The sequence below is a fragment of the Melanostigma gelatinosum genome (assembly GCF_949748355.1).
Source record: "Melanostigma gelatinosum genome assembly, chromosome: 16".
Classification (NCBI taxonomy): Eukaryota; Metazoa; Chordata; class Actinopteri; order Perciformes; family Zoarcidae; genus Melanostigma; species Melanostigma gelatinosum.
Genome location: NC_136649.1, coordinates 24,094,355 through 24,122,249, shown reverse-complemented (window position 1 = coordinate 24,122,249; position 27,895 = coordinate 24,094,355). Strand labels below are relative to the sequence as shown.

The 27,895-nt window shown below is 39.1% G+C and overlaps 2 protein-coding genes across 3 annotated transcripts in view; both read left to right on the top strand.

Annotated features, from left to right (window-relative positions):
* Positions 1 to 1,877: 1,877 nt before the first annotated feature.
* On the top strand, positions 1,878 to 7,284 carry LOC306790229 (ubiquitin-conjugating enzyme E2 D2-like). Of its 2 annotated transcripts, XM_079286383.1 has the most exons (8): positions 1,878 to 2,274; positions 3,152 to 3,215; positions 3,737 to 3,768; positions 3,967 to 4,044; positions 4,319 to 4,424; positions 4,538 to 4,631; positions 5,096 to 5,145; positions 6,544 to 7,284. In XM_079286383.1, the coding sequence occupies exons 1-7, from the start codon at positions 2,251 to 2,253 to the stop codon at positions 5,142 to 5,144; spliced, it is 447 nt and encodes a 148-aa protein (XP_079142509.1). In that variant the 5' UTR covers positions 1,878 to 2,250; the 3' UTR covers position 5,145; positions 6,544 to 7,284. The 2 variants fall into 2 exon arrangements, with proteins under 2 accessions (XP_079142509.1, XP_079142510.1); XM_079286384.1 differs by lacking the exon at positions 5,096 to 5,145 and having other exon boundaries at positions 1,881 to 2,274.
* A 684-nt stretch (positions 7,285 to 7,968) lies between these two features.
* The window catches only part of manba (mannosidase, beta A, lysosomal), a gene marked incomplete at both ends in the record, with an annotated part of 22,575 nt that continues 2,648 nt past the window's right edge, over positions 7,969 to 27,895 (top strand). Inside the window, 15 exons of the mRNA XM_079286838.1 lie at positions 7,969 to 8,157; positions 10,617 to 10,711; positions 10,791 to 10,896; positions 11,164 to 11,337; positions 16,290 to 16,413; positions 16,932 to 17,101; positions 17,228 to 17,338; positions 23,203 to 23,354; positions 23,521 to 23,638; positions 24,069 to 24,155; positions 24,591 to 24,758; positions 25,196 to 25,414; positions 25,687 to 25,851; positions 26,567 to 26,711; positions 26,866 to 27,008. Coding sequence (XP_079142964.1) covers positions 7,969 to 8,157; positions 10,617 to 10,711; positions 10,791 to 10,896; positions 11,164 to 11,337; positions 16,290 to 16,413; positions 16,932 to 17,101; positions 17,228 to 17,338; positions 23,203 to 23,354; positions 23,521 to 23,638; positions 24,069 to 24,155; positions 24,591 to 24,758; positions 25,196 to 25,414; positions 25,687 to 25,851; positions 26,567 to 26,711; positions 26,866 to 27,008 — 2,166 coding nt within the window. The remainder of the gene's footprint in view (positions 8,158 to 10,616; positions 10,712 to 10,790; positions 10,897 to 11,163; positions 11,338 to 16,289; positions 16,414 to 16,931; positions 17,102 to 17,227; positions 17,339 to 23,202; positions 23,355 to 23,520; positions 23,639 to 24,068; positions 24,156 to 24,590; positions 24,759 to 25,195; positions 25,415 to 25,686; positions 25,852 to 26,566; positions 26,712 to 26,865; positions 27,009 to 27,895) is intronic.

Sequence of the window (27,895 nt, the reverse complement as noted above, 5' to 3'; positions counted from 1 at the left end):
GGTAGTGCTTATAGTTAGGGCTGGCTCTGGCTTGCCTTGGACCGGCCCATGGACAAACTGGTACAAGCAAAAACTACAGGGGGACTTCCTACACTGAGCACCTCTCTCCTCCTCTTCTTCACCTCCGTCTGTATGCATTGATGTCCCATTAATGCTCATTACTAACTTCACTTCTTCCCCGGAGTATTTGTGCTTTCTCGCCTCGCAGGATGACCGCAGTTTTATCTGGACACTGGTTCTTCAACCAGCCATGGCCCTGCTGACACCTACTACGATCTTCATGATTAACATTATTAATCATATTACCGATACCATTAATGCACAGTACTGATTATTAATCATATTACCGACACCATTAATGCTCATTACTGATTATTGATCCTATTACCGACACCATTAATGCACAGTACTGATTTTGTCTCTTCCCCGGAGTCCTTGTGCTTCCTCTCCTCACAGGTTTCCATGGAGCATGGTTTCATCTGGACCCTGGTCCTTCCTCCTACCATGGCCCTGCTGACTCCAACTGCTGATATCACTTTTATTATTACTCACATTACTATTTCATATTACCGATACCATTAATGCACATTATTGACCTGCTTCTTCACCAGAGTCTCTGTGCTTTCTGGCCTCACAGGTTCCTGTGTATCCGGGTTTACCTGGACCAGGTGTTGCCTCCTGTCGTGGTTGTGTCATACATTGAATGTGCTGTAATTCACTGTCCTGTTCTACACATGACATCATTGCACTTCTGTCCATCCTGGGAGAGGGATCCCTCCTCTGTTGCTCTCCCACAGGTTTCTTCCTCTTTCCTCCTGTTAAAGGGGTTTTTGGGGAGTTGTTCCTGTTCTGATGTGAGGGTTCCGGGACAAGAGGATGTCAAACGTGTACATGTTGTAAAGCGCTCTGAGGCACATTTGTAATTTGTGATTTTGGGCTATACAAAAATAAATTGAATTGAATTGAAGTAAATTTTGCAAAAATGGCCCATTTCAGAACAATAAATATTTGTATATATAATATAAATAAAATATAATATTTGATTATGATTTCTGATGCATTCATGTGTACATGGCTTTATCGTTGCAGATGGTAACGGTGGGGCTATTTATATACTGGTGGGTAGTTTGTGCAATTAAGTCAGATTGATATGATATATGTAACATTATTACATTTATAGTGTTAATCTGAATCTGGAAAGTAAAGTTATCAAATAATAGCAGTAGAAAGTACAATATTTGCAGCTACCCTCAAAATTGCAATTAAGTACTTTCCTCTAGTTAGTTATACTTAAGATATATTACACCGCTTTATTTTCACGTACATATCTTTTGTACATTTACCAAAACAAGTACAAGTCGCATAATAGTCCAATATTGTTAAGATTTACGTATTCTTTTAATTTAACATTGCAAGCACTATTTTACTTATTATATTCAAGTATTCTTATTATTTATCAACCATCTCATAATAAGCCAGATTACTTTAGAGGCTTCGTGCTGTAGCAAGTTAAAAAGAAAACAAGTGCAGTTTTGTATGCTGTGATTGTTTAAATATTTGAATAAATAATTCATACATTTATAATCATAATTATACTCTATATTTATATAATATAAATATATTTAATAACAATATATATTGTTATATTTATATTATAATAATAATAATTCATACATTAAATTGCTTTTTATTGTATTTAATGTTTTGTCACTAATGGGCTTCCATAGACTACATTTCTGTTTGGTCAGAACCATAAATAAAAAAGTAGATCCCAATTTGATTTAAGTTTGATGAAACAACCGCTGTGACTGCATCACCACATCCGCCTCGTCACTCAGCGTCCGTCTGGACCGCCTTCCTCATCATAAAGCCTCAAACACACGCAGGCAGCCGCTAGTTGGCAAACGGCAGCGACAGACAGCAAGAGCCGCTTTGTGGTCCGGTGTTACTTCACTTACTGAGCCTCAACCGGGGATACAGATTAACCGAATACAAGGCGGAGGGTTACCAAAGGACAAGCGTAGCGTTAGTTGTTTGGCTAAACAAATAATAAACTCTAACAACGCCGGCTATCTTTGTCACCAACTCTTTGCGCATACGTAGTTTTTTAGCTCGCTAGCTAACTACGCTAGCTTCGAAAAAGAAAGGCCGGTCGAGTTGACCCAGCATTCGATTATTTAACAGATAGCGGAGTCATCCTGGCATCGGAAACCCATTTGAATCAAAGAAGAAAGAACGTCGAGCGGCAGCATGGCTTTGAAACGGATCCACAAGGTGAGATAACGTCGTTTAACGGGGATCTAACGGCGCGCGCCGCTGCCACATACGGATGTGCCTTAACGTCTGATCGGCTAACACCATTCAGCTAAGATAGCTTAGCTTGCTAGCACGAGCAGTTTCGGTTACGTTACAGGTTCCGTGTGTGTTTGGTCGAAGTGAAATGACGGAAACACCAAAAACGAGAGGCCCGACTCTACATACTTTGACATAAACACCATTTATGATTTGAACTATTTACCGGAGCTTCACGTTGAGACACACAACGGTGACTAATAGCTACCGTTAATCGTTAAAACGTGTTATACCCATGACTCGCATCGCTCTTTGACTCGGAGGGAGCAGTCCGAGCTGGTATGCGGTCGTATTGGTTCTATTGGTTCGGTGCTATTGCACATCGCAGGGTGTGTTCTGGCACTTTAATGGGGTCAGATTGGAGTGGAGCAACAACCTCCTAAACAGTGTTCCCACCGAGGATGCATGTCTTCATCTGCTGTTTACTGGGGCTCTTCTTTCAAGGAAATCCATAAACACTTTATTGTGAAATTGCGCCTCCACCTCACTCTGATGTAGCTGTGGACCCTAAAATGAAACATGAGATTGTAGGACACGTGCTTAGGTGTGGTCGTGCTGTTAACTGGAGTGATGATAACCAGGTGGCCCACTATCTAGTTTCCGTTTCTTGAAAGTCATCTAACTTCATGGAAGTGTGACGCAAAATAAGTGGGAGGCCCTTAAATAAACTTCAGCTGGAAGCAAACAGCATCAGTCTACTTCTGTGCATGAGAAAGAGCTGATCCACATTGGATCCTCATTGTTTTGGTTGTGAAGATAACTGGTCTTAATTGATTGTTGTGCTTCTTCCCTTTCATAGGAGCTTAACGACCTGGCTCGTGACCCTCCAGCACAGTGCTCAGCCGGCCCGGTGGGCGATGACAGTAAGTGTCTTTAATCAATCCTTTGGTCTCTAACCGAGTGAGAAAGATCTTCTGATTACCCACAGACCAGAGGTTCACCGTCCAAAAGCCAAAGATAACAACACATCTTCACATTTGACAAGCTGGACAACATTGTTTTTACTTTTAAAACAACTAGTCACTCATGAAAAGAGTTGCTGATTCATTTCCTGCCGATTGACTAACCGGCTAACGTAGCAAACGTCAAAACTAACCGGCTAACGTAGCAAACGTCAAAACAAAAAACAATGTGGAGATAACGGGAATGATGTCTGTTATTTAAGTGAACTGTAAGAGCCCATATGGCCGTAGGTACTGTGCTAAGAACCGGTTCTATTGTTCATTGATACCTCCACCTGAAGTAGAGTAAACTGGCTCATCACCACCGTGGAGTATCAACATGTTCTACGGGAGGAACGGTGTTCCATAGACGACTATCTCCTGCCGGATCACATACTTGTTCCCTTTCCTTGTTTCCTTACCTTCACTTTCTCTTCTCGCAGTGTTCCACTGGCAGGCCACCATCATGGGACCTGTGAGTAGACCCTTTGCCGTCATTGATCTGTTTCTACTTTAAGGCAACAGGATGCTGGTGTCTGTCACTGAGCTTGTGTTCCTGGTTCAATGTATTCACGAGATAAAGGTTGACATTTGACTTGATAATGAGATGCTGTGGACGGGCAGTGTCAGATTATTCTACACTGAAATATGGAAATGTCCTCCTTGCTTTCAGTGTGACAGTCCGTACCAGGGAGGTGTTTTCTTCTTGACAATTCATTTTCCAACAGACTACCCCTTCAAACCACCCAAGGTACGCTCGCTCACACCTGTTCATCCGTCCTGCCACAGATCTAGTGTTCCACACGAAGTAATCAAACGTGAACTATTCCGTGTTCAAACGTTGTCGCTGTCGCAGAAGAACTTGCATTCGTAAGACGTTTCCTCTGAAGTGAAAGCGAGCGCAGCCGTTTGATTGTTTACGACGCTCATAAAGTGATCCCGGTCCTTCCGGCGGTTGACCCGCCTCCTGTTGGAATCTGACGTGTGTCCTGTTCTTACTGTCTTTATCTTCTTATTCCTCCCAGGTTGCTTTTACAACAAGAATTTACCACCCAAATATTAACAGTAACGGCAGTATCTGTCTGGATATCCTGCGATCACAGTGGTCTCCTGCGCTTACTATTTCTAAAGGTACCGTCCACCGACGCGTGCCGTGTGTCACTCATGGTTCTGAGTCCAACGAACAGGCCGGCAGACGGACTGAAATGCATATGTTGTGTTTGACTCTGCTCTGTTTCTTGTAGTTCTTCTCTCCATTTGCTCACTGCTATGTGACCCGAACCCCGATGACCCACTAGTGCCAGAGATCGCACAGATCTACAAAACAGATAGTACCAAGTAAGTGTGCACCTTCTCTGTCTGCGTGGTGAGCGGGTCTCCAGATGAAAGGACCTATTTTCTCTCCGGTCCGCTTTGTTGGGTACATCGGTCCAATCGGTTTCAGAGGGTTGTTGATTCAACTTAACGATGGTTTTTGGAGGCGGCAGCTTGTTATGCTTTTCAATAGTTTTGCATTATACGTGAACAGAGTGGACAAAATAATAGCAGCGACTCAGCATAATGCAGCTGCAGCCTCCAGAGGAGTCCCCATGAATCAGCATCTCTCTGAGCCGGTGCCGGTGTAGCCTTCATGGAGGATCTACTGCAGCTCTGTGGTGGTCTGCTGCCACGGTTGCTCTTCAGTTAGATATTCCTACTAAACGGGCAGCGCATTTGTATATGTTGATGATTTATTATCCACAATAAGTGGGACCTTCAGACGCCTGGTGGAATGAGTGCCTGACGTAGTTTCACTCCGTCAGGTACAATAAACTAGCTCAGGAGTGGACCACGAAGTATGCCTTGCTCTAGGGTAAGGTCAGGAGCCAGCGCTGCATCTTGTTCTGGTGTTCTGGGTTTGCTCTGTTGTGATGTTCTGGTACGTGCACCGTGATGTCCTGCTGCTGGAGATAAACCCGTTAAACGGAGTATTTCAACGTGCTGATGAGGATCCACTGACATGCAGACATGAAACACAATGTTTCTTACTTTAAAATGTGCCGTCTCCTCTCTGGAGCCCTTTAGAACACGAGCGCATTTGTTTGTAACATATCGGAGGAAAGGGTCATTTCTGTCTCTTATAATGCACCAAAGTACAGATTATTTATATTCAACAAAATGACCATTTTCCATCATTCACTACAAGTTCAAATATCCTTTTCAGTATGATTGAAGATTCTCCTGTCAGACTTGAGGTTGGGCCTCTAGCACAGCTGTTTAAGGTTCATGGTGGTGCGTTCAAGGACTCGCCAAACAGCTGCATTCATGAGCTGTGATGTCTGAAACGAACAATGAGGGCCGTTAGTCTGAAGATGTTCCCGTTGGAGCAGTTTATTCTACAGGTCATGCAATGATGTAACGTCCTGAGCCGTCTGGAGCTCATCTCACAGCGTGCTGAGATACAGACACCAGTGGCTCTCTGGGAATACGTTCATCTCAACAGTCTGGACACGGTCCTATCGGTGGCTTATTGGAGGACAGGTGGAAGCGGGTAGAGGCTTACGAAGCAGCAGACATTCTGACAAGAAGCAGGAGGTCCGCTGGATTAATACACATTCAGACTTCATACGGAGAGTCAGAGCTGCGTTTACTCAAACCTTTACATCTGGAGCTCCAGCTGCTCTCAGGTATCCCAGTCAGCATCAGATAACACTTATCACCGCTTCATCTCCAGACCTTCCCCTGATCTCCTCTACTGTAGTGGTTATAGTGACAGTATGGCACTAAGAAGCTTTTAGTACATTTGGAGAAAATATTTAAAATACAGCTCAACTCATCGCAATGACTGGAAAAGTACATTTTCATATATTTAACTGAATCTGGTCTTTGATATTAAAATGATAAAACCATTGCTGCGTTCCTTATCTTTCTATCTATCTCTCTATCTCTCTATCAACCTCTTTCTTTCTTTCTGTCTCGTGGGAATGAGCCTTTACTTGAAGCACTTTTCTGTGCATGTGAACTGATTCACTAACTCGGCATGAAACGCTTTTGTGTGCTAAAAACAAACATTTATTCTTCATCTAAGAAATATTCCACCGTTCAAAAGGGAGAAGTTTAGTTTGTACAAAGTGTGTATTTATGATGCATATACTGACCCACAGCGCCGTGCTGGAGTGCATGAGCTCTAACTAATGCAGATCTATAACTCCAACACCGCGTGTTTGCGTGAGACTTCCTGAAGTCATCGCTTCATGTTTTCTCTCTGCAGATACATCAAAATGGCAAAAGACTGGACACACAAGTACGCCATGTGAGGGAACGTTGTTGCTGGTTCAGACCAAACAAACGAGGATTCTTTTTCACCTTTTCTCTTTTTGGTTCATCAGCATTTTTACCCTTTTTCTTTTTCCACCTGCGTGCTCATAAGAAGACAGTGTTTCCTCTCCAGGACACAGAAGAGTCTCCGCCGCCTCCTCAGCCCCGTGACACCAATCATGACTTTCACTCCAAGCTGGATTCTCACAGCACTCACAGAGAAGCCCGTCTTCTGCCATACCTGTCAACTCTGAGTTTTAAAAAGGTTAAATGAGGTTATTATTTGAACGTGGTAAAGAGCTGGTCTCCTCTGGACTCTTCTGGTCTTTAGTGTAGGAGTCTATTCCCCGAGGAGGCCGTGTCTCTTATTCCACTATGGGAGTGTGTACAGAGAAGCACAGCAGTATATCTCAATGTTAAGGAAAGTATAAGAACTTCAGTGTTGTATTTTATGCATGTTAATAAAGGTACGCTGTTATATCTGATCTGGCGATTGTAAGGCCGAACAGATGTGGGTCCCTCGGCGGCGTTCTGTCATTTAGAAGCCGGTAGACGAGCTGTTGGCTTCACGCCCAATCGAACACTGTCTTCTTGTCGCCCTAAGATATGGAGGCAAAGCAAATGGTTGATAATCAACTTGTGGCTCAGTTTCTGTTTTTAGTTTTCCTTCAATAAAGTTACTTAAATCATACGAGTCGGCTGTTTGTTTGTTTAAATGCAGCGCTTCTTTGAGGTGATGCTGATGAGACTCAGTAGAGTTTATATCCTTCATTCATCCTCTCGGTCAGAGGTCAAATACTCGATTACTGTTTGCTCTCAGGTAAACTGCAGATATATATCTGACAAAATAATAATTTCAGTGTCTCACGGTGACTCATACATAATTCACACATATGTCAATACCCACCAAGTACACGATGAGTACTTGCGTTTGTCACGTAACGTATATTTTGAAGCCAATAATATTTTAACACGATTGTATTCTTTCACTTAAGTTTAAACTTCTGAATACTTCTTCCAAAACAAGACACATAATGCAGAAGTATGCTTCTAGGTTTTCAAAAATGTATAACTGTCAATAACCATGTTAATAGTGTTTGTGGTATAAATGTAAAATTATAGAAATACAATTTTTAGTAACTAATACTTCTACTTTTTTTTTAATACTATTTATTACTACAAGACTACTTTATCATTTTTATTCCACACAATTTTTTTTATTTTATTTTGTATTTATGCGTATACTCTGATCACATGACTGTCACGAGGGTCACGTGACAAACTAGGAAGAGGCTGTTCAGAAAACTACAACAGAACTGATAGTCCATTTAAAGTCGTATTCCCGTGACGTACCGTGTCGCATATACAAAGCAACAATATGAGTCCGTTTGTACGCGGTGTTTGTGTTTTGTTGAGTTTGTTTTGGGGACTTTTCTCGGTGTTTTGTTCGGTGACTCGGAGTCTGGACGGTAAATGGAGTCTCTCAAACTCCGACGGGTCAGTGTCGCTGCCGGCTGAGGTTCCCGGATGTGTTCATTCAGCTCTACAGCAGCAGGGATACATCCAGGTAGGTGCATCAAGTACTTCATGTGAGCGTGTACAAATACACCTTTAAAAAAATGTATTTCATTACGGAAGTCAGTGGAGCTGGTGCAACATGTTCTCTGTAGGGCTGCGCCACATCAATCAATGTCAGCGAACACCCAGAATGATTTCATGCAAAAACATGAAGGTATCAAACACGTATTACTGCTTTACAGTGAAATATTTAACCTTTATTCCAACATGCAGAAAAGCAGAAATAACACTTTGATAAACACGTCAGGACATCTTACTATAGTCTCAGTATAATATAATATGTATATCGTATAATATAACAATATATATATTATATAATATATATATCATATAATAATATTCACTATAATATAACAATATAAATATCATATAATAATATATATATATCATATAATATATATATCATATAATAATATTCACTATAACATAAAACACACACACACATATATAATAATGTATTAATAACTATATATCATGTCTCAGCATGTCTTCATGTCTCTCACTCCCTAACTGTCCGTGCTGGATCCGTCCCCGTTGTTTTAAAGCTGAATAAGTGATTAGCATGACGTCATGCAGCTAGCTAACCTGTCAGGTGTTCAGCTGGTGGAGAAGCTTCATGTGCTGCTTCCCTTTCCCGCGAGTCTGCTGTCTGGTTGTGAGGTCAGGCTGATCTGATATCAGCTCTTTGGCTGAAGGTTCTCCTCAAAGTTCTCCTCTCAGACGAGACTTGGGGGAGGATCGCGAGGATCACTTCCGGTTCAAGTGAGGATCGCTTCCGGTTGAAACCGGTTCAACCAGAATCGAGGAAATGACAATTAGGGTACATCTCGGCCAAATCCCAATGTCCCCCTAAACCCTCAAACCCTGAACCCTCAAGGACTCACTGAGTCACCTGTGAGTGGGTGAGTGGGTGAGTGTGAGAGGCTGTGAATATGAACGGGACGGCACTTTACTGCAACATATCACGTGAAAACGACAATAAATAAGATGTATAATTGAGTGTATTTATTGTATATTTTGTTCTCTCTGATGTGAACGTCTTCAGGCTCTTTCCTCACATGATGAGGTAACTTCATATCTATTTACTCGTTTTTGTCAAAACAGCTTCAATGACTAAATCAAATATTTGATGAATAAATAAATATCTTTGATTTCATGTTTATTTTTTGTTCCATCTTTAACCCTTAATGTTTCTGAGTGAATGTATGATGACAGGCTGAACACACTGATCCGTCCTCTTTGTTTACGTCTCCATGCGTCCACTGGTTGTCCCGTGTTTAACTTCACATTGCAATGAATTGTGGGTAATTCCCTGAGGCTATGTCAGCACCATGCTGACTTCCGTTAAGGGTTCATAAAGGGCTCAACATGTCTGCCAGAGACTCAAACACTCGATGATGTGACAGTGGGACAGAACTAAACCCTCACGGACTTCGCGGGAGCGCGCCTCAAAGTCCGTGAGTCCGTGAGGGGACGTTGGGATTTGGCCCTCAAGTCTCTTCGGCCAAATCCCAATGTCCCCCCCCACGGGACAACCAGTGGACGCATGGAGACGTAAACAAAGAGGACGGATCAGTGTGTTCAGCCTGTCATCATACATTCACTCAGAAACATTAAGGGTTAAAGATGGAACAACAAATAAACATGAAATCAAAGATATTTATTTATTTATTCACCAAATATTTGATTTAGTCATTGAAGCTGTTTTGACAAAAACGAGTAAATAGATATGAAGTTACCTCATCATGTGAGGAAAGAGCCTGAAGACGTTCACATCAGAGAGTACAAAATATACAATAAATACACTCAATTATACATCTTATTTATTGTCGTTTTCACGTGATATGTTGCAGTAAAGTGCCGTCCCGTTCATATTCACAGCATCTCACACTCACCCACTCACACTCACCCACTCACAGGTGACTCAGTGAGTCCTTGAGGGTTCAGGGTTTGAGGGTTTAGGGGGACATTGGGATTTGGCCTTTTTTGTCATTTCCTCGCTCGAACCGGAAGTTGTTCTGCGCCGCCATATTGACGGCCGTCCCAAAGCTCTTATTTCTGCTCTGAGGAGGGAGGAGGGAGGAGGGAGGAGGGAGGAGGGAGGAGGGACCTCTGAGGAGCCATGAGGGAGGACCCACGAGAACAGACTTCCAGGAAGTGTTTTAACGGCCGACACGCCCCCTCATTGTTCATCTGTCATGTGATTGGACGCTGCAGCCGATCGGACTGATGAGATTTTGTTCAACATGTAAACAGTGAAGACGATCACAGATTAAACTCTAGTTTATATTTATGATTCGTTAGGGTGAGGGCAAACATGTTTAAATCCTGGATACTGCCCTTTTTTGGCATAACATTCCCAACACATGCTTGAGCAGCAGGTGTGAGTAATAACTCAAACAGAGGAATTAAATAGAATCAGTGAATCATTGTGTACTTGTCTCTCAGGACCCGTACTTCAGGTTTAACGACGTGTCTTATCGGTGGATCGCCTTCGATAACTGGACATACACAACAACGTTCACCGGCTCCAGCCAGCTGAGGTCGGTGTGATGAACGTTGTTATTGTTCTGAAGCACTTCCTGTCTCGTGCTCCTGACTCACCTGTGCGTTCTTCAACAGAGCCAATCACAAGGTGCTGCTCGTCTTCGACGGCGTTGACACCGCAGCATCCGTTTGGCTCAACGGAATCATTGTCGGGAAGACGGACAACATGTTTCGTAGATATGTAAGCTAACACCAACACATATTTTCCTACTAATTCACCGTCCAGTCTCACGTTCTGCATTAACATATCGAACAAACCTTGAGACTCAACTATTTACGGATGAGGATCAAGCCATCACCTTGGTTTAGGGTCTCAATACTCTTAAAGGGTACCTAATGCCCTTTACTGAAGATAAATTACTAAAGATAAATATGTACGTTCACCGGAAAACAAGCGGTTCACGACGCACGTGCACGTTCTTCTCACGTGCATCGTTTGTTTGTGTAGGACTTCCCGGTCAGAGACTTGCTGAAGGACGGGGACAATGTGCTGAACGTGAGCTTGTTGTCTCCGGTTGTCTACGCGTCTGAGCGGAGGACAGCTCATTCTGCCTACAGGGTTCCTCCTGAATGTCCTCCACGTGTCCAGCAGGGGGAATGTCATGTCAACTTCATCAGGAAGGTAAGAACGCGCCGCGACGCTTTCCCGCTCATCTGGAACAAACACCTGAGTCTCATCACAAACATCTGTTGATACTATTCAGGAACAGGACTGAATGTAATCTAACAGCATGTTCCTATGAAAGGAAGAATAATAATTAGAATGCTCTTCATGTGATTAGAAAGATGACGTTAGAGACAAAGAGGTTTATGTTTCTGTTATGTTCTGTGGTTGGAATGAATGAGAAGAAATTACACCAGAAAATCATCTCACTGGATGGAAATAAAAGTGGCATTCATTTTACATTTTATTCAGAGTACTGAAAACATCTTATAGGTGAAAGTTATTGGTTTAATATTTGTTCTTGCAATTCTTATTTTCATTGTGCAGGTTGTTTGTTTTATTCTTGCACTAATATTCAGATTTTAAACCTTCTGATTCACTTTTAAAAGGTTTCTCTGATGTCCTTAGAGGACAAAAATCTATAAAAATACAAGATATTGTTTTATTTTCCAACATCAGTCCTGATCATAACGAGGAAATATTAATACATTTTCAGAATTGAACCCTTCAAAGTTTGTTTACATAATGTCACTCTTGGTTTTTATGAAATTAGTTATTTTAGTGGACTGAATGCTCGTTGGTTTTATTTCACAGTCTGGGATTTGTCAATGATTGTATCAGAAATGTTGATTTTGATGAATTTTTATGAGCCTCATAAACTTACATAAATTGTTCAATGTCTCTTGACTAAAGCCCTGATAACAAAGAAGTTCAGACTTTATGCTGTAATGTGGTTTCAATGGGAACATTGTGTCCTTAGGGGTCCGTCTGTCTGTCTGTATTTTGGCTACACATTGTATTCTAGTTGTACTGTAAGAGATGAACTTTAGTCTACATTGTATTCTAGTTTTACTGTAAGAGAGGAACTTTAATCTACATTGTATTCTAGTTTTACTGTAAGAGAGGAACTTTAATCTACATTGTATTCTAGTTGTACTATAAGAGATGAACTTTAATCTACATTGTATTCTAGTTGTACTGTAAGAGAGGAACTTTAATCTACATTGTATTCTAGTTGTACAATACGAGATGGACTTTAGTCTACATTGTATTCTAGCTTTACTATAAGAGATGAACTTTAATCTACATTGTATTCCAGTTTTACTATAAGAGATGAACTTTAATCTACATTGTATTCTAGTTGTACTGTAAGAGAGGAACTTTAATCTACATTGTATTCTAGTTGTACTGTAAGAGATGAACTTTAATCTACATTGTATTCCAGTTGTACAATACGAGATGGACTTTAGTCTACATTGTATTCTAGTTTTACTGTAAGAGAGGAACTTTAATCTACATTGTATTCTAGTTGTACTGTAAGAGAGGAACTTTAATCTACATTGTATTCTAGTTGTACTATAAGAGATGAACTTTAATCTACATTGTATTCTAGTTGTACTGTAAGAGAGGAACTTTAATCTACATTGTATTCTAGTTGTACTATAAGAGATGAACTTTAATCTACATTGTATTCTAGTTGTACAATACGAGATGGACTTTAGTCTACATTGTATTCTAGTTTTACTGTAAGAGAGGAACTTTAATCTACATTGTATTCTAGTTGTACTGTAAGAGATGAACTTTAATCTACATTGTATTCTAGTTGTACTGTAAGAGATGAACTTGAATCTACATTGTATTCTAGTTGTACTATAAGAGATGAACTTTAATCTACATTGTATTCTAGTTGTACTATAAGAGATGAACTTTAATCTACATTGTATTCTAGTTGTACTGTAAGAGATGAACTTTAATCTACATTGTACTCTAGTTGTACTGTAAGAGATGAACTTTAATCTACATTGTATTCTAGTTGTACTGTAAGAGATGAACTTTAATCTACATTGTATTCTAGTTGTACTGTAAGAGATAAACTTTAATCTACATTGTACTCTAGTTGTACTATAAGAGATGAACTTTAATCTACATTGTATTCTAGTTGTACTGTAAGAGATGAACGTTAATCTACATTGTATTCTAGTTGTACTATAAGAGATGAACTTTAATCTACATTGTATTCTAGTTGTACTATAAGAGATGAACTTTAATCTACATTGTATTCGAGTTGTACTATAAGAGATGGACTTTAATCTACATTGTATTCTAGTTGTACAATACGAGATGGACTTTAATCTACATTGTATTCTAGTTGTACTGTAAGAGATGAACTTTAATCTACATTGTATTCTAGTTGTACTGTAAGAGATGAACTTGAATCTACATTGTATTCTAGTTGTACTATAAGAGATGAACTTTAATCTACATTGTATTCTAGTTGTACTATAAGAGATGAACTTTAATCTACATTGTATTCTAGTTGTACTGTAAGAGATGAACTTTAATCTACATTGTACTCTAGTTGTACTGTAAGAGATGAACTTTAATCTACATTGTATTCTAGTTGTACTGTAAGAGATGAACTTTAATCTACATTGTATTCTAGTTGTACTGTAAGAGATAAACTTTAATCTACATTGTACTGTTGGGAACTAAAGGAGCGTGTTTGTGTGTGTGTGTTTCGTGAAAGGAGGAAAGAGAAAAAAGGAGCGAGAACTCGAAGTGAATCACGCTTCGGCGTGCGATGTGGTAGGGAGCCTGATTGCTGGCTCTATCATGCATAAATATACCGCTGTCGTCTTGGAACTGCCGGTAACTTATGCCGTGATAAACCACGCACCTCAGCTCACTCACCGAGTCGAGTTAATGAAAAGAGAACTTCCACCCGGAGGGGAAGACAATGAATGAAAGTAATCCCAAAGAAACAGTCATAGTTGATACACCAATACAGCGGAGCTTCTCTGCTCCGTAATGATTGCGTAATACCTCAATATCACGCGACAGTCTTAAACACACAAAAACACGGGAATATCAACATATAAATGAATGGCCTGAATTAAATTTAAGTTAATTTAAGCTAAGCTATGCCCAAATGCCAAGAATCTTACTTGTAGGTGCTTCGTTGCAACGTGGAAGTGTCCGTGGCAAAGCTGTCCCTTTTCTTCGAGAGGAAGGGGGGGGGGGGCGGCTTCTCAGCGCAGCGTTTGAGCTGGCGCTGTTTCGGCCCGTCGTGGCGTGAGCTCGTTCTGGAGCGAAACGCAGACGTGGTCAATCCTCGCTTCAGGGAGGATGACCTAACTTCGGTTGAGACGACGTGGTCCGTAGGTCTCCCGGTAATCATCGGTCAGGAGAGGTCTAGACGTCTTCCTGCCGGGGTGTGCGCAAAAAGGAAAAGGAGCAGGGAGCACTGAACGGATCGCTGAAGCAGATTCGTGATCGCGGGCTGTTTCATCCAGCGAAATGGCTTGTCAGGGTTTGATGAGGGGAGAAGGGCCGTTGTTTCCTCGTGGCCAGCGTTGCGCTGGCGGGGAAAGTTGGTTCTTCTGTGGCCTGGACGGGGGTGTCCGAGCAAAGAGAGCGTGGTGTGCTCCCTGTTCGACGGAGGTCGACGGGAAAAAGCTGGTTCTTCTGTGGCCTGGACGGGGGTGTCCGAGCGAAGAGCCTTGTGTGCCTCCTGTTACCCCGGAGGGAGAGTTGGAAAAAGCTATGAGGTGGGGGCAGCAGAGAGTTTTATAGAACAGTGGCCGAACCACAGGGGTCCTCGGGTCTCTTGGCTCTCGGCCAATGAGATTGCCGCGGTTACCATGGTTATTTGGGGGGGGGAATTCACACCTGAGTGTGAAATCCCTTTGCTCTCCTCAAACTACAAATCAGGATGAGACCTTTGCTTGACAAAGTGAAGGCCTGATTTCTTTGTCCACAGCACATTTTGAAGCCATATGGTGAGAGCCCAACAGTACTCTAGTTGTACTATAAGAGATGAACTTTAATCTACATTGTATTCTAGTTGTACTGTAAGAGATGAACGTTAATCTACATTGTATTCTAGTTGTACTATAAGAGATGAACTTTAATCTACATTGTATTCTAGTTGTACTATAAGAGATGAACTTTAATCTACATTGTATTCGAGTTGTACTATAAGAGATGGACTTTAATCTACATTGTATTCTAGTTGTACAATACGAGATGGACTTTAATCTACATTGTATTCTAGTTGTACTGTAAGAGATGAACTTTAATCTACATTGTATTCTAGTTGTACTGTAAGAGATGAACGTTAATCTACATTGTATTCGAGTTGTACTATAAGAGATGGACTTTAATCTACATTGTATTCTAGTTGTACAATACGAGATGGACTTTAATCTACATTGTATTCTAGTTGTACTGTAAGAGATGAACTTTAATCTACATTGTATTCTAGTTGTACTGTAAGAGATGAACTTTAATCTACATTGTATTCTAGTTGTACTGTAAGAGATGAACGTTAATCTACATTGTATTCTAGTTGTACTATAAGAGATGAACTTTAATCTACATTGTATTCTAGTTGTACTATAAGAGATGAACTTTAATCGACATTGTATTCTAGTTGTACTATAAGAGATGAACTTTAATCGACATTGTATTCTAGTTGTACTATAAGAGATGAACTTTAATCTACATTGTATTCTAGTTGTACTATAAGATATGAACTTTAATCTACATTGTATTCTAGTTGTACTATAAGAGATGGACTTTAATCTACATTGTATTCTAGTTGTACAATACGAGATGGACTTTAATCTACATTGTATTCTAGTTGTACTGTAAGAGATGAACTTTAATCGACATTGTATTCTAGTTGTACTGTAAGAGATGAACTTTAATCTACATTGTATTCTAGTTGTACTGTAAGAGATGAACTTTAATCAACATTGTATTCTAGTTGTATTGTAAGAGATGAACTTTAATCTACATTGTATTCTAGTTTTACTATCAGAGCTGAGATGAACTTTAATCTACATTGTATTCTAGGTTTACTATCAGAGATGAACTTTAATCTAAACTCGGTCTCTGTGGTGCTGAAGGAGCAGAGCTCTTTCAGTTGGGACTGGGGCCCCTCGTTCCCCACGATGGGACTGTGGAAGGGAGTTCGACTGGAGGCGTTTGATGTCCTGCAGCTCCTTCGGGTTTCCTCTGTTCCTCTACACAGTACGTCTCATCTACCCTTCATTACCGAGCTTGTGTTAAACACTGAGGAATACTGTGTGAATATACACCGGGAGGATTTGAGGCAAAAGCAAAATATAAAACAGGAAACAGAGAAACAGCAGCGGCTCTGCTCGGATAGAAAGTGATGAAAACTCTTTTATATTCTATATCCTATTATATTATAATTATAGACTTCTGTTATTTAGTGCACCCTCATTGATGTAGATGGGGTGGACAGATTAATAGAAACACCTGCGATTTAATTCAACAGCACCACAAGCTGCAGCCGATAAAATGTCCATAAAGTCGAATCAAGACAGTTTAATTACAACCTTCATATTTATTGCAGGACTGCTGTTTTACACCGAGTGTAGATTGATTGGAGTTTTATTTTGAAAAGTCACATTTTTAGAATGAATGTAAAGTTATTTTCCTGTTCTTCCAGTTCTGCTGTGTCTCTGCCTGTGTGGAACAATCAAATGTCTCTATTACAGTCCATATCATCCGTCTGTCTCCAGGTCTCAGCCTCTCTCAGTGGACAGTCCAGGTTGAGCTTCTCGTCGATGCTGTTCAGACAACGAACGGGCAAATCGTTCTCTCCATACCTGAGCTGCACTCTGAGCAGATCCTCCAGACACAGTTCCTCCCAGGAAAGACCAAGAACAGCTTCACCTTAAACATCAACACGGTACTCTGAACACTCCGCACCCTCGCATGAGTGCGTTGTGACAGCAGTGACTCTCCTCAGTTATTACGTTGAGTCGTAAAACGTCAGTTTCTAAACACTGGAAACATCTTCTTCTTCTTCCTCCAGAGCAGCCAGGTGAAGCTGTGGTGGCCCAACGGACACGGAGACCAACCCTCTTACCAGCTCACTGTCAGAGGCTTTCAGGGGCGGGTCTTGATCCTGAACACAGAGTCCAAGGTCAGAGTTCACCGACAGTCTCATCCTGTGTTATTTAGGCCTTCAGCTGCAGTGTTCTGTGAAATAATAGCATCAGTAGAATCAAAGGCCCAACATGTCTCCACCTCAGTCCCAACCCAGAGATATTCACTTCAATATGATATAAAACAGAGATATTCACTTCAATATGATATAAAACAGAGATATTCACTTCAATATGATATAAAACAGAGATATTCACTTCAATGTGATATAAAACAGAGATATTCACTTCAATATGATATAAAACAGAGATATTCACTTCAATATGATATAAAACAGAGATATTCACTTCAATATGATATAAAACAGAGATATTCACTTCAATATGATATAAAACAGAGATATTCACTTCAATGTGATATAAAACAGAGATATTCACTTCAATGTGATATAAAACAGAGATATTCACTTCAATATGATATAAAACAGAGATATTCACTTCAATGTGATATAAAACAGAGATATTCACTTCAATATGATATAAAACAGAGATATTCACTTCAATATGATATAAAACAGAGATATTCACTTCAATATGATATAAAACAGAGATATTCACTTCAATATAATATAAAACAGATATTCACTTCAATGTGATATAAAACAGAGATATTCACTTCAATATGATATAAAACAGAGATATTCACTTCAATATGATATAAAACAGAGATATTCACTTCAATGTGACATAAAACAGATATTCACTTCAATATGATATAGAACAGAGATATTCACTTCAATGTGATATAAAACAGAGATATTCACTTCAATATGATATAGAACAGAGATATTCACTTCAATGTGATATAAAACAGAGATATTCACTTCAATGTGATATAGAACAGAGATATTCACTTCAATGTGATATAAAACAGAGATATTCACTTCAATGTGATATAGAACAGAGATATTCACTTCAATGTGATATAAAACAGAGATATTCACTTCAATATGATATAAAACAGAGATATTTACTTCAATATGATATAGAACAGAGATATTCACTTCAATATGATATAGAACAGAGATATTCACTTCAATGTGATATAAAACAGAGATATTCACTTCAATATGATATAGAACAGAGATATTCACTTCAATGTGATATAAAACAGAGATATTCACTTCAATGTGATATAGAACAGAGATATTCACTTCAATGTGATATAAAACAGAGATATTCACTTCAATATGATATAAAACAGAGATATTCACTTCAATATGATATAAAACAGAGATATTCACTTCAATATGATATAGAACAGAGATATTCACTTCAATATTATATAGAACAGAGATATTCACTTCAATGTGATATAAAACAGAGATATTCACTTCAATGTGATATAGAACAGAGATATTCACTTCAATGTGATATAAAACAGAGATATTCACTTCAATGTGATATAGAACAGAGATATTCACTTCAATGTGATATAAAACAGAGATATTCACTTCAATATGATATAAAACAGAGATATTCACTTCAATATGATATAGAACAGAGATATTCACTTCAATATGATATAAAACAGAGATATTCACTTCAATATGATATAAAACAGAGATATTCACTTCAATATGATATAAAACAGAGATATTCACTTCAATGTGATATAAAACAGAGATATTCACTTCAATATGATATAAAACAGAGCTATTCACTTCAATATGATATAAAACAGAGATATTCACTTCAATATGATATAGAACAGAGATATTCACTTCAATGTGACATAAAACAGACATATTCACTTCAATGTGATATAAAACAGAGATATTCACTTCAATATGATATAAAACAGAGATATTCACTTCAATATGATATAAAACAGAGATATTCACTTCAATATGATATAGAACAGAGATATTCACTTCAATGTGATATAAAACTGAGATATTCACTTCAATATGATATAAAACTGAGATATTCACTTCAATATGATATAAAACAGAGATATTCACTTCAATATGATATAGAACAGAGATATTCACTTCAATGTGATATAAAACAGAGATATTCACTTCAATATGATATAAAACAGAGATATTCACTTCAATGTGATATAGAACAGAGATATTCACTTCAATGTGATATAGAACAGAGATATTCACTTCAATATGATATAAAACAGAGATATTCACTTCAATATGATATAAAACAGAGATATTCACTTCAATGTGATATAGAACAGAGATATTCACTTCAATATGATATAAAACAGAGATATTCACTTCAATGTGACATAAAACAGAGATATTCACTTCAATATGATATAAAACAGAGATATTCACTTCAATATGATATAAAACAGAGATATTCACTTCAATGTGACATAAAACAGAGATATTCACTTCAATGTGATATAGAACAGAGATATTCACTTCAATATGATATAAAACAGAGATATTCACTTCAATATGATATAAAACAGAGATATTCACTTCAATGTGACATAAAACAGTGATATTCACTTCAATGTGATATAAAACAGAGATATTCACTTCAATATGATATAAAACAGAGATATTCACTTCAATGTGACATAAAACAGAGATATTCACTTCAATGTGATACAGAACAGAGATATTCACTTCAATATGATATAAAACAGAGATATTCACTTCAATGTGATATAAAACAGAGATATTCACTTCAATATGATATAGAACAGAGATATTCACTTCAATGTGATATAGAACAGAGATATTCACTTCAATATGATATAAAACAGAGATATTCACTTCAATGTGACATAAAACAGTGATATTCACTTCAATGTGATATAAAACAGTGATATTCACTTCAATGTGATATAAAACAGTGATATTCACTTCAATGTGACATAAAACAGTGATATTCACTTCAATGTGATATAGAACAGAGATATTCACTTCAATGTGATATAAAACAGAGATATTCACTTCAATGTGATATAAAACTGAGATATTCACTTCAATATGATATAAAACAGAGATATTCACTTCAATATGATATAGAACAGAGATATTCACTTCAATGTGATATAAAACAGAGATATTCACTTCAATATGATATAAAACAGAGATATTCACTTCAATGTGATATAGAACAGAGATATTCACTTCAATGTGATATAGAACAGAGATATTCACTTCAATATGATATAAAACAGAGATATTCACTTCAATATGATATAAAACAGAGATATTCACTTCAATGTGATATAGAACAGAGATATTCACTTCAATATGATATAAAACAGAGATATTCACTTCAATGTGACATAAAACAGAGATATTCACTTCAATATGATATAAAACAGAGATATTCACTTCAATATGATATAAAACAGAGATATTCACTTCAATGTGACATAAAACAGAGATATTCACTTCAATGTGATATAGAACAGAGATATTCACTTCAATATGATATAAAACAGAGATATTCACTTCAATATGATATAAAACAGAGATATTCACTTCAATGTGACATAAAACAGTGATATTCACTTCAATGTGATATAAAACAGAGATATTCACTTCAATATGATATAAAACAGAGATATTCACTTCAATGTGACATAAAACAGAGATATTCACTTCAATGTGATACAGAACAGAGATATTCACTTCAATATGATATAAAACAGAGATATTCACTTCAATGTGATATAAAACAGAGATATTCACTTCAATATGATATAGAACAGAGATATTCACTTCAATGTGATATAGAACAGAGATATTCACTTCAATATGATATAAAACAGAGATATTCACTTCAATGTGACATAAAACAGTGATATTCACTTCAATGTGATATAAAACAGTGATATTCACTTCAATGTGATATAAAACAGTGATATTCACTTCAATGTGACATAAAACAGTGATATTCACTTCAATGTGATATAGAACAGAGATATTCACTTCAATGTGATATAAAACAGAGATATTCACTTCAATGTGATATAAAACAGAGATATTCACTTCAATGTGACATAAAACAGAGATATTCACTTCAATGTGATATAAAACAGAGATATTCACTTCAATGTGATATAAAACAGAGATATTCACTTCAATGTGATATAAAACAGAGATATTCACTTCAATGTGATATAAAACAGAGATATTCACTTCAATGTGATATAAAACAGTGATATTCACTTCAATGTGATATAAAACAGAGATATTCACTTCAATGTGACATAAAACAGAGATATTCACTTCAATATGATATAGAACAGAGATATTCACTTCAATGTGATATAAAACAGAGATATTCACTTCAATGTGATATAAAACAGAGATATTCACTTCAATGTGATATAAAACAGTGATATTCACTTCAATGTGACATAAAACAGTGATATTCACTTCAATGTGATATAGAACAGAGATATTCACTTCAATGTGATATAAAACAGTGATATTCACTTCAATGTGATATAAAACAGAGATATTCACTTCAATATGATATAGAACAGAGATATTCACTTCAATGTGATATAGAACAGAGATATTCACTTCAATATGATATAAAACAGAGATATTCACTTCAATGTGACATAAAACAGTGATATTCACTTCAATGTGATATAAAACAGTGATATTCACTTCAATGTGATATAAAACAGTGATATTCACTTCAATGTGACATAAAACAGTGATATTCACTTCAATGTGATATAGAACAGAGATATTCACTTCAATGTGATATAAAACAGAGATATTCACTTCAATGTGATATAAAACAGAGATATTCACTTCAATGTGACATAAAACAGAGATATTCACTTCAATGTGATATAAAACAGAGATATTCACTTCAATGTGATATAAAACAGAGATATTCACTTCAATGTGATATAAAACAGAGATATTCACTTCAATGTGATATAAAACAGTGATATTCACTTCAATGTGATATAAAACAGAGATATTCACTTCAATGTGACATAAAACAGAGATATTCACTTCAATATGATATAGAACAGAGATATTCACTTCAATGTGATATAAAACAGAGATATTCACTTCAATGTGATATAAAACAGAGATATTCACTTCAATGTGATATAAAACAGAGATATTCACTTCAATGTGACATAAAACAGAGATATTCACTTCAATATGATATAAAACAGAGATATTCACTTCAATGTGATATAAAACAGAGATATTCACTTCAATGTGATATAAAACAGAGATATTCACTTCAATGTGATATAAAACAGTGATATTCACTTCAATGTGACATAAAACAGTGATATTCACTTCAATGTGATATAGAACAGAGATATTCACTTCAATGTGATATAAAACAGAGATATTCACTTCAATGTGATATAAAACAGAGATATTCACTTCAATGTGATATAAAACAGAGATATTCACTTCAACACACTTTAAATCACTTTCACGATTAACCGATTATGTCGGCGATTATTCCTGTTTATCGACTAATCGTTGCAGCTCGAGACACAAAGAGTTAAAACACCCGTGCAGAACGACTCTTGTTGACAGTATACGTGTGTAATACAGCCTGTATCATAATACACACACACACACCATCTCTATAGAGAGACAATAACACAGCAACATGAACAATCATCCTGCCACGTCATCGGCCACTGTACCTATATATCTACACGGTTGATTGGTTTGTCTTCAGAACAACGTTTAGGAAACGTATGAGTGGAATTCACAGTAAATGTTGTGTCTGCGGTTGACTGACATGGTGTGAGGTTCCTGGGTGCTGATGGAGGTTAAAGATCTCTTCTTCTTGTTATTGCTCCACATGTGGCCAGAGGTGAACCTCTAACATCACAGCACTGAGTGCGTTTCTCCTGCAGGTGTATTTCCGCTCAGTAGAACTTGTCCAGGAGCCGATCGTCGGCTCTCCAGGCTTGAGCTTTTATTTCCGCATCAATGGGAAACCAGTTTTCCTCAAAGGCTCCAACTGGATCCCGGCCCACTCCTTCCAGGACCAGGTGACCCCTGCTGTGTGAGTTGAGTCCGGAGAGACGCTCTCTCTCTCTGCACCTTGTTTCTTGATTCTTCTTCAATACTTCTGAGGATCTTGTGAGAGAAGGCGTTGGTCTCCTCTGTGTCTTCGAGTCACAGGACCTGCTGAGGACGCTGTGAAGACATTGACTGTGTTTGTCCCGCAGCTTGAGGAACCTGCTGCAGTCAGCCGTGGATGTGAGCATGAACGCGCTCAGGGTCTGGGGAGGAGGAGTGTACGAGCAGGACCTCTTCTACAGCTTGTGTGATGAGATGGGGATCATGGTAACTACGTGAGATCAATGTCACTCTGTGTACCAGCACATGAGCAGAAATAACAATAACTACAGAGGCCTCATCGCTGTATGGTTGGTCACAGGGGTCAGGGGTCGCTACTGATCGATTATGTTTCCTCCCAATGCACAGCTGATTGGTTCAATTGCTTTCTAGACTTTTGCACTATTGCGTGCTTGTTTCCTCCAGAACACTAGATGGCAGCACTGACTCAGTTTGACGCTCTGTGCCACAGCAGACCTATAAACCAGGTGTTCTATGAAGATTCAGATACAAAGATGCATAAATCAGAGATAAGGTTCACCTTCAATCATCACTGTTAGAGATGAAGTGTTCTTGAACAGATGATGAGATGTTTCTGTGACATTATGAACATATTGTCGGACAAACGGACGCTCAGAGTTCAGTTGTGTGTCTCTAGGTTTGGCAGGACTTCATGTTCGCCTGCGCTCTGTATCCCACTGAGGACGACTTCATGCAGACAGTCAGAGAAGAAGTCGTCCAACAGGTGAGCGCTGTGTCTCTATTTAATCTCAGAGGATATGAATATCTATATATTATATATATCTATATATAATATATAGATATATTATATTATATATATAGATATATATATATATATTATATAGATATAGATATAGATATAGATATATATATATTATATTATATATATATATATATATATATTATATTATATAGATATAGATATATATATAATATATATATATATATATATATATATATTATATAATATATATATATATAATATATATATATATATATATTATATTATATATATATATATATTATATAGATGTAGATATATATATATATTATTTATATATATCTATGCCATATCTAATGCCATCAAACCATTTGAAGGTAGTTTTAAGCATTAGATCCTGTCGAGACATGAGATGTTCTCGTGTTTGTTTCTCTCCAGGTTCAGCGGCTCAAGTCTCATCCCTCCATCATCACCTGGAGCGGGAACAACGAAAACGAAGCTGCTCTGGCGACTGACTGGTTCAACATCCCAGCTCCTCAGAGAGCTGAGTACCTGAGCGACTACGTGACGCTGTATGTGAACAACATCAGGGCCCTCGTTCAAGAGGTGAGAGTTATAGTCACGTCTAAGAGAAGGATTCTGCTCTTAACTGATGTTAAAAGAGTGAAATGCTTCTCAGCAGAGTTATGGTTCGGGTTCCTCGTCATCGGGCGGTGAGTGAGTCAGCTGACCTGTTCTTACATCAATCTTTTGCTGAAACCTTGTTCATCGTTCTTACTGTGAACTTGTTTATGTTTTGGACTCCTGGGTTTGGAGAAGTGAGTTATAAAACAGTAGAGCATCCTCAGCATACAAATGAATCAAACAGCAGACCTTCAGGGCGAGGAGCGTCCAGGATCAGCATCCTCTCAGCAGCACAAGTCACCTGACCGGACTCCACTGAAGGAGTCTGTGGTCAGCACCTCTCCAACACTGCTGTGCACTCCCTCTCTCTCCCTCGTCAATCTTCATGTTCACGATGACCATCTGACCTTCTCCTTCAGGAGGACCAGAGTCGCCCGTTCCTCGTCTCCAGTCCGACTAACGGGGCTGAATCGGAGCAGGAGGGTTGGGTGGCGGCGGACCCTTACGACCCTCACTACGGGGACACTCACTTCTACAGCTACTCTCTGGACTGCTGGGACTGGAGGACTTTCCCTCGAACACGTTTCGCCTCCGAGTACGGCTTCCAGTCGTGGCCGTCGTTCTCCACTCTGCAGCCGGTGACTGAATAAAGCTTCTCGTGTTTGATCAGTAGATTTACACCGTACATCGGAGGTATCCTGCTCTATGTTATCTGGAGAACCTTACATGTGTTTGGATCTCTTTTGTGCAAAATGTATATTATTTTTCTTTATATTGAAGAAATGAAATAAGACGAGATCAGATGAAACAGTGAAGGTTAGAAGCAGGATTTAAGAGGTAGATGCTGATCTTGTCCATCACACCAAGACGTGTGTTGTGTTAAAGTTCCGTCTGTTCCGTGATGTTCCAGGTCTCCACACTAGAGGACTGGAGCTACAACAGTAACTTCTCTTCCCACCGTCAACACCACGAGGATGGAAACCAGCAGATGTTACTGCAGGCTGCTCTACACTTCAAGCTGCCCAACTCCACGGATCCCTTGAAGAGATTCACAGACACTCTCTACATCACTCAGGTCAACACTCTACATCACTCAGGTCAACACTCTACATCACTCAGGTGATGTGTGTATATACATATATATATATATAATATATAAATGTAGAATAATCACAGCCTCATGAAACTCAACGCCTGACGGCAGGCCGACGGCGCTCAGAGGATGCGTGGCCCTCCGGGTATATCGATAATAATCAGAAGGTTTCTGAACCCGAACAGAACAGAAGTGCTGCATCTTTCAGAAGTCAAAAGTTGTAGAAAACAAATGGCAGCATGGATGTTTTTACGGTCTTCGAGGTCTTTGTGTCATAATGTGATTTTTTTGCCATTTGTCATTTTGAGTGGTCAAGAACGGTTGACTTTTGCTCCAAACCTGCGAAAATATTACATATGAGACACAAGTGAGCTTCACTGCATCACGTACTTCCATCATAATGTTTTCAGCCCTTTACACATTCACACTGTATTTCCATTCATTTACCGGCTTCTATTTATGATTTATGATGAGAACAACTTGACACACGCTGCTGCGCTGCACCTCTCGTACGATGTACGACAGTTTATATCACACGTATGACACACGTATGACACACGTATAACACACGTATGACACCACTTCTATGTGGCGTCTACAGGCGACCTGCTGTCTCCCCCTGGAGACCCCCGTCTCCCGCTCCGGACCGCTCTGAGAACGCAGCTCACGCGTGGTAATGCTCACGCTTCATGTGCAGGTGATGCAGGCTCAGTGTGTGAAGTCACAGACGGAGTTCTATCGGCGGAGTCGCAGTGAGATCATCGAGGGCAGAGGTCGCACGATGGGCGCTCTCTACTGGCAGCTCAACGACGTCTGGCAGGCGCCGTCCTGGTCATCGATCGGTGAGCGAACGCCAACTCGGCGCATTTCTAGATTGACGCTTTGCTGAAACCTTTTGATGTTGAACTTGTTTATATTTTGGAAATACTTTGAGAAAAGTGTTATAATGACAATATGTTTACGATCAATGCAATACTCGTGTCCTTGTGCGTGCAGAGTTCGGTGGGAAGTGGAAAATGCTGCATTATTTTGCGCAGAACTTCTTCGCCGCCGTGCTGCCGGTGGGCTTCGAGGATGGCGGCACGCTGTTCGTCTACGCCGTCTCAGACCTGAGTCCCGACCTGGAGCTCAGGGCTGTGGTACGTTACAACTGTCAGCTGTGTCTCCACCTTCACTGAGCAGCCAGCGTTTGTCCAAACAGCTTCCAACACGTGCGTTCAACCTCAGAGGGAACAACAGCTGGACATAGAGAGAAAGGGCTTCCCTCTCTAACGTATCAGCCTCTACGTACCTCTGTGCTCACGTTAAACCTCTCTAACAGCCTCTACGTACCTCTGAGCTCACGTTAAACCTCTCTAACAGCCTCTACGTACCTCTGAGCTCACGTTAAACCTCTCTAACAGCCTCTACGTACCTCTGTGAACACGTTAAACCTCTCTAACAGCCTCTACGTACCTCTGAGCTCACGTTAAACCTCTCTAACAGCCTCTACGTACCTCTGAGCTCACGTTAAACCTCTCTAACAGCCTCTACGTACCTCTGTGAACACGTTAAACCTCTCTAACAGCCTCTACGTACCTCTGTGCTCACGTTAAACCTCTCTAACAGCCTCTACGTACCTCTGAGCTCACGTTAAACCTCTCTAACAGCCTCTACGTACCTCTGAGCTCACGTTAAACCTCTCTAACAGCCTCTACGTACCTCTGTGAACACGTTAAACCTCTCTAACAGCCTCTACGTACCTCTGAGCTCACGTTAAACCTCTCTAACAGCCTCTACGTACCTCTGAGCTCACGTTAAACCTCTCTAACAGCCTCTACGTACCTCTGTGAACACGTTAAACCTCTCTAACAGCCTCTACGTACCTCTGTGAACACGTTAAACCTCTCTAACAGCCTCTACGTACCTCTGAGCTCACGTTAAACCTCTCTAACAGCCTCTACGTACCTCTGAGCTCACGTTAAACCTCTCTAACAGCCTCTACGTACCTCTGAGCTCACGTTAAACCTCTCTAACAGCCTCTACG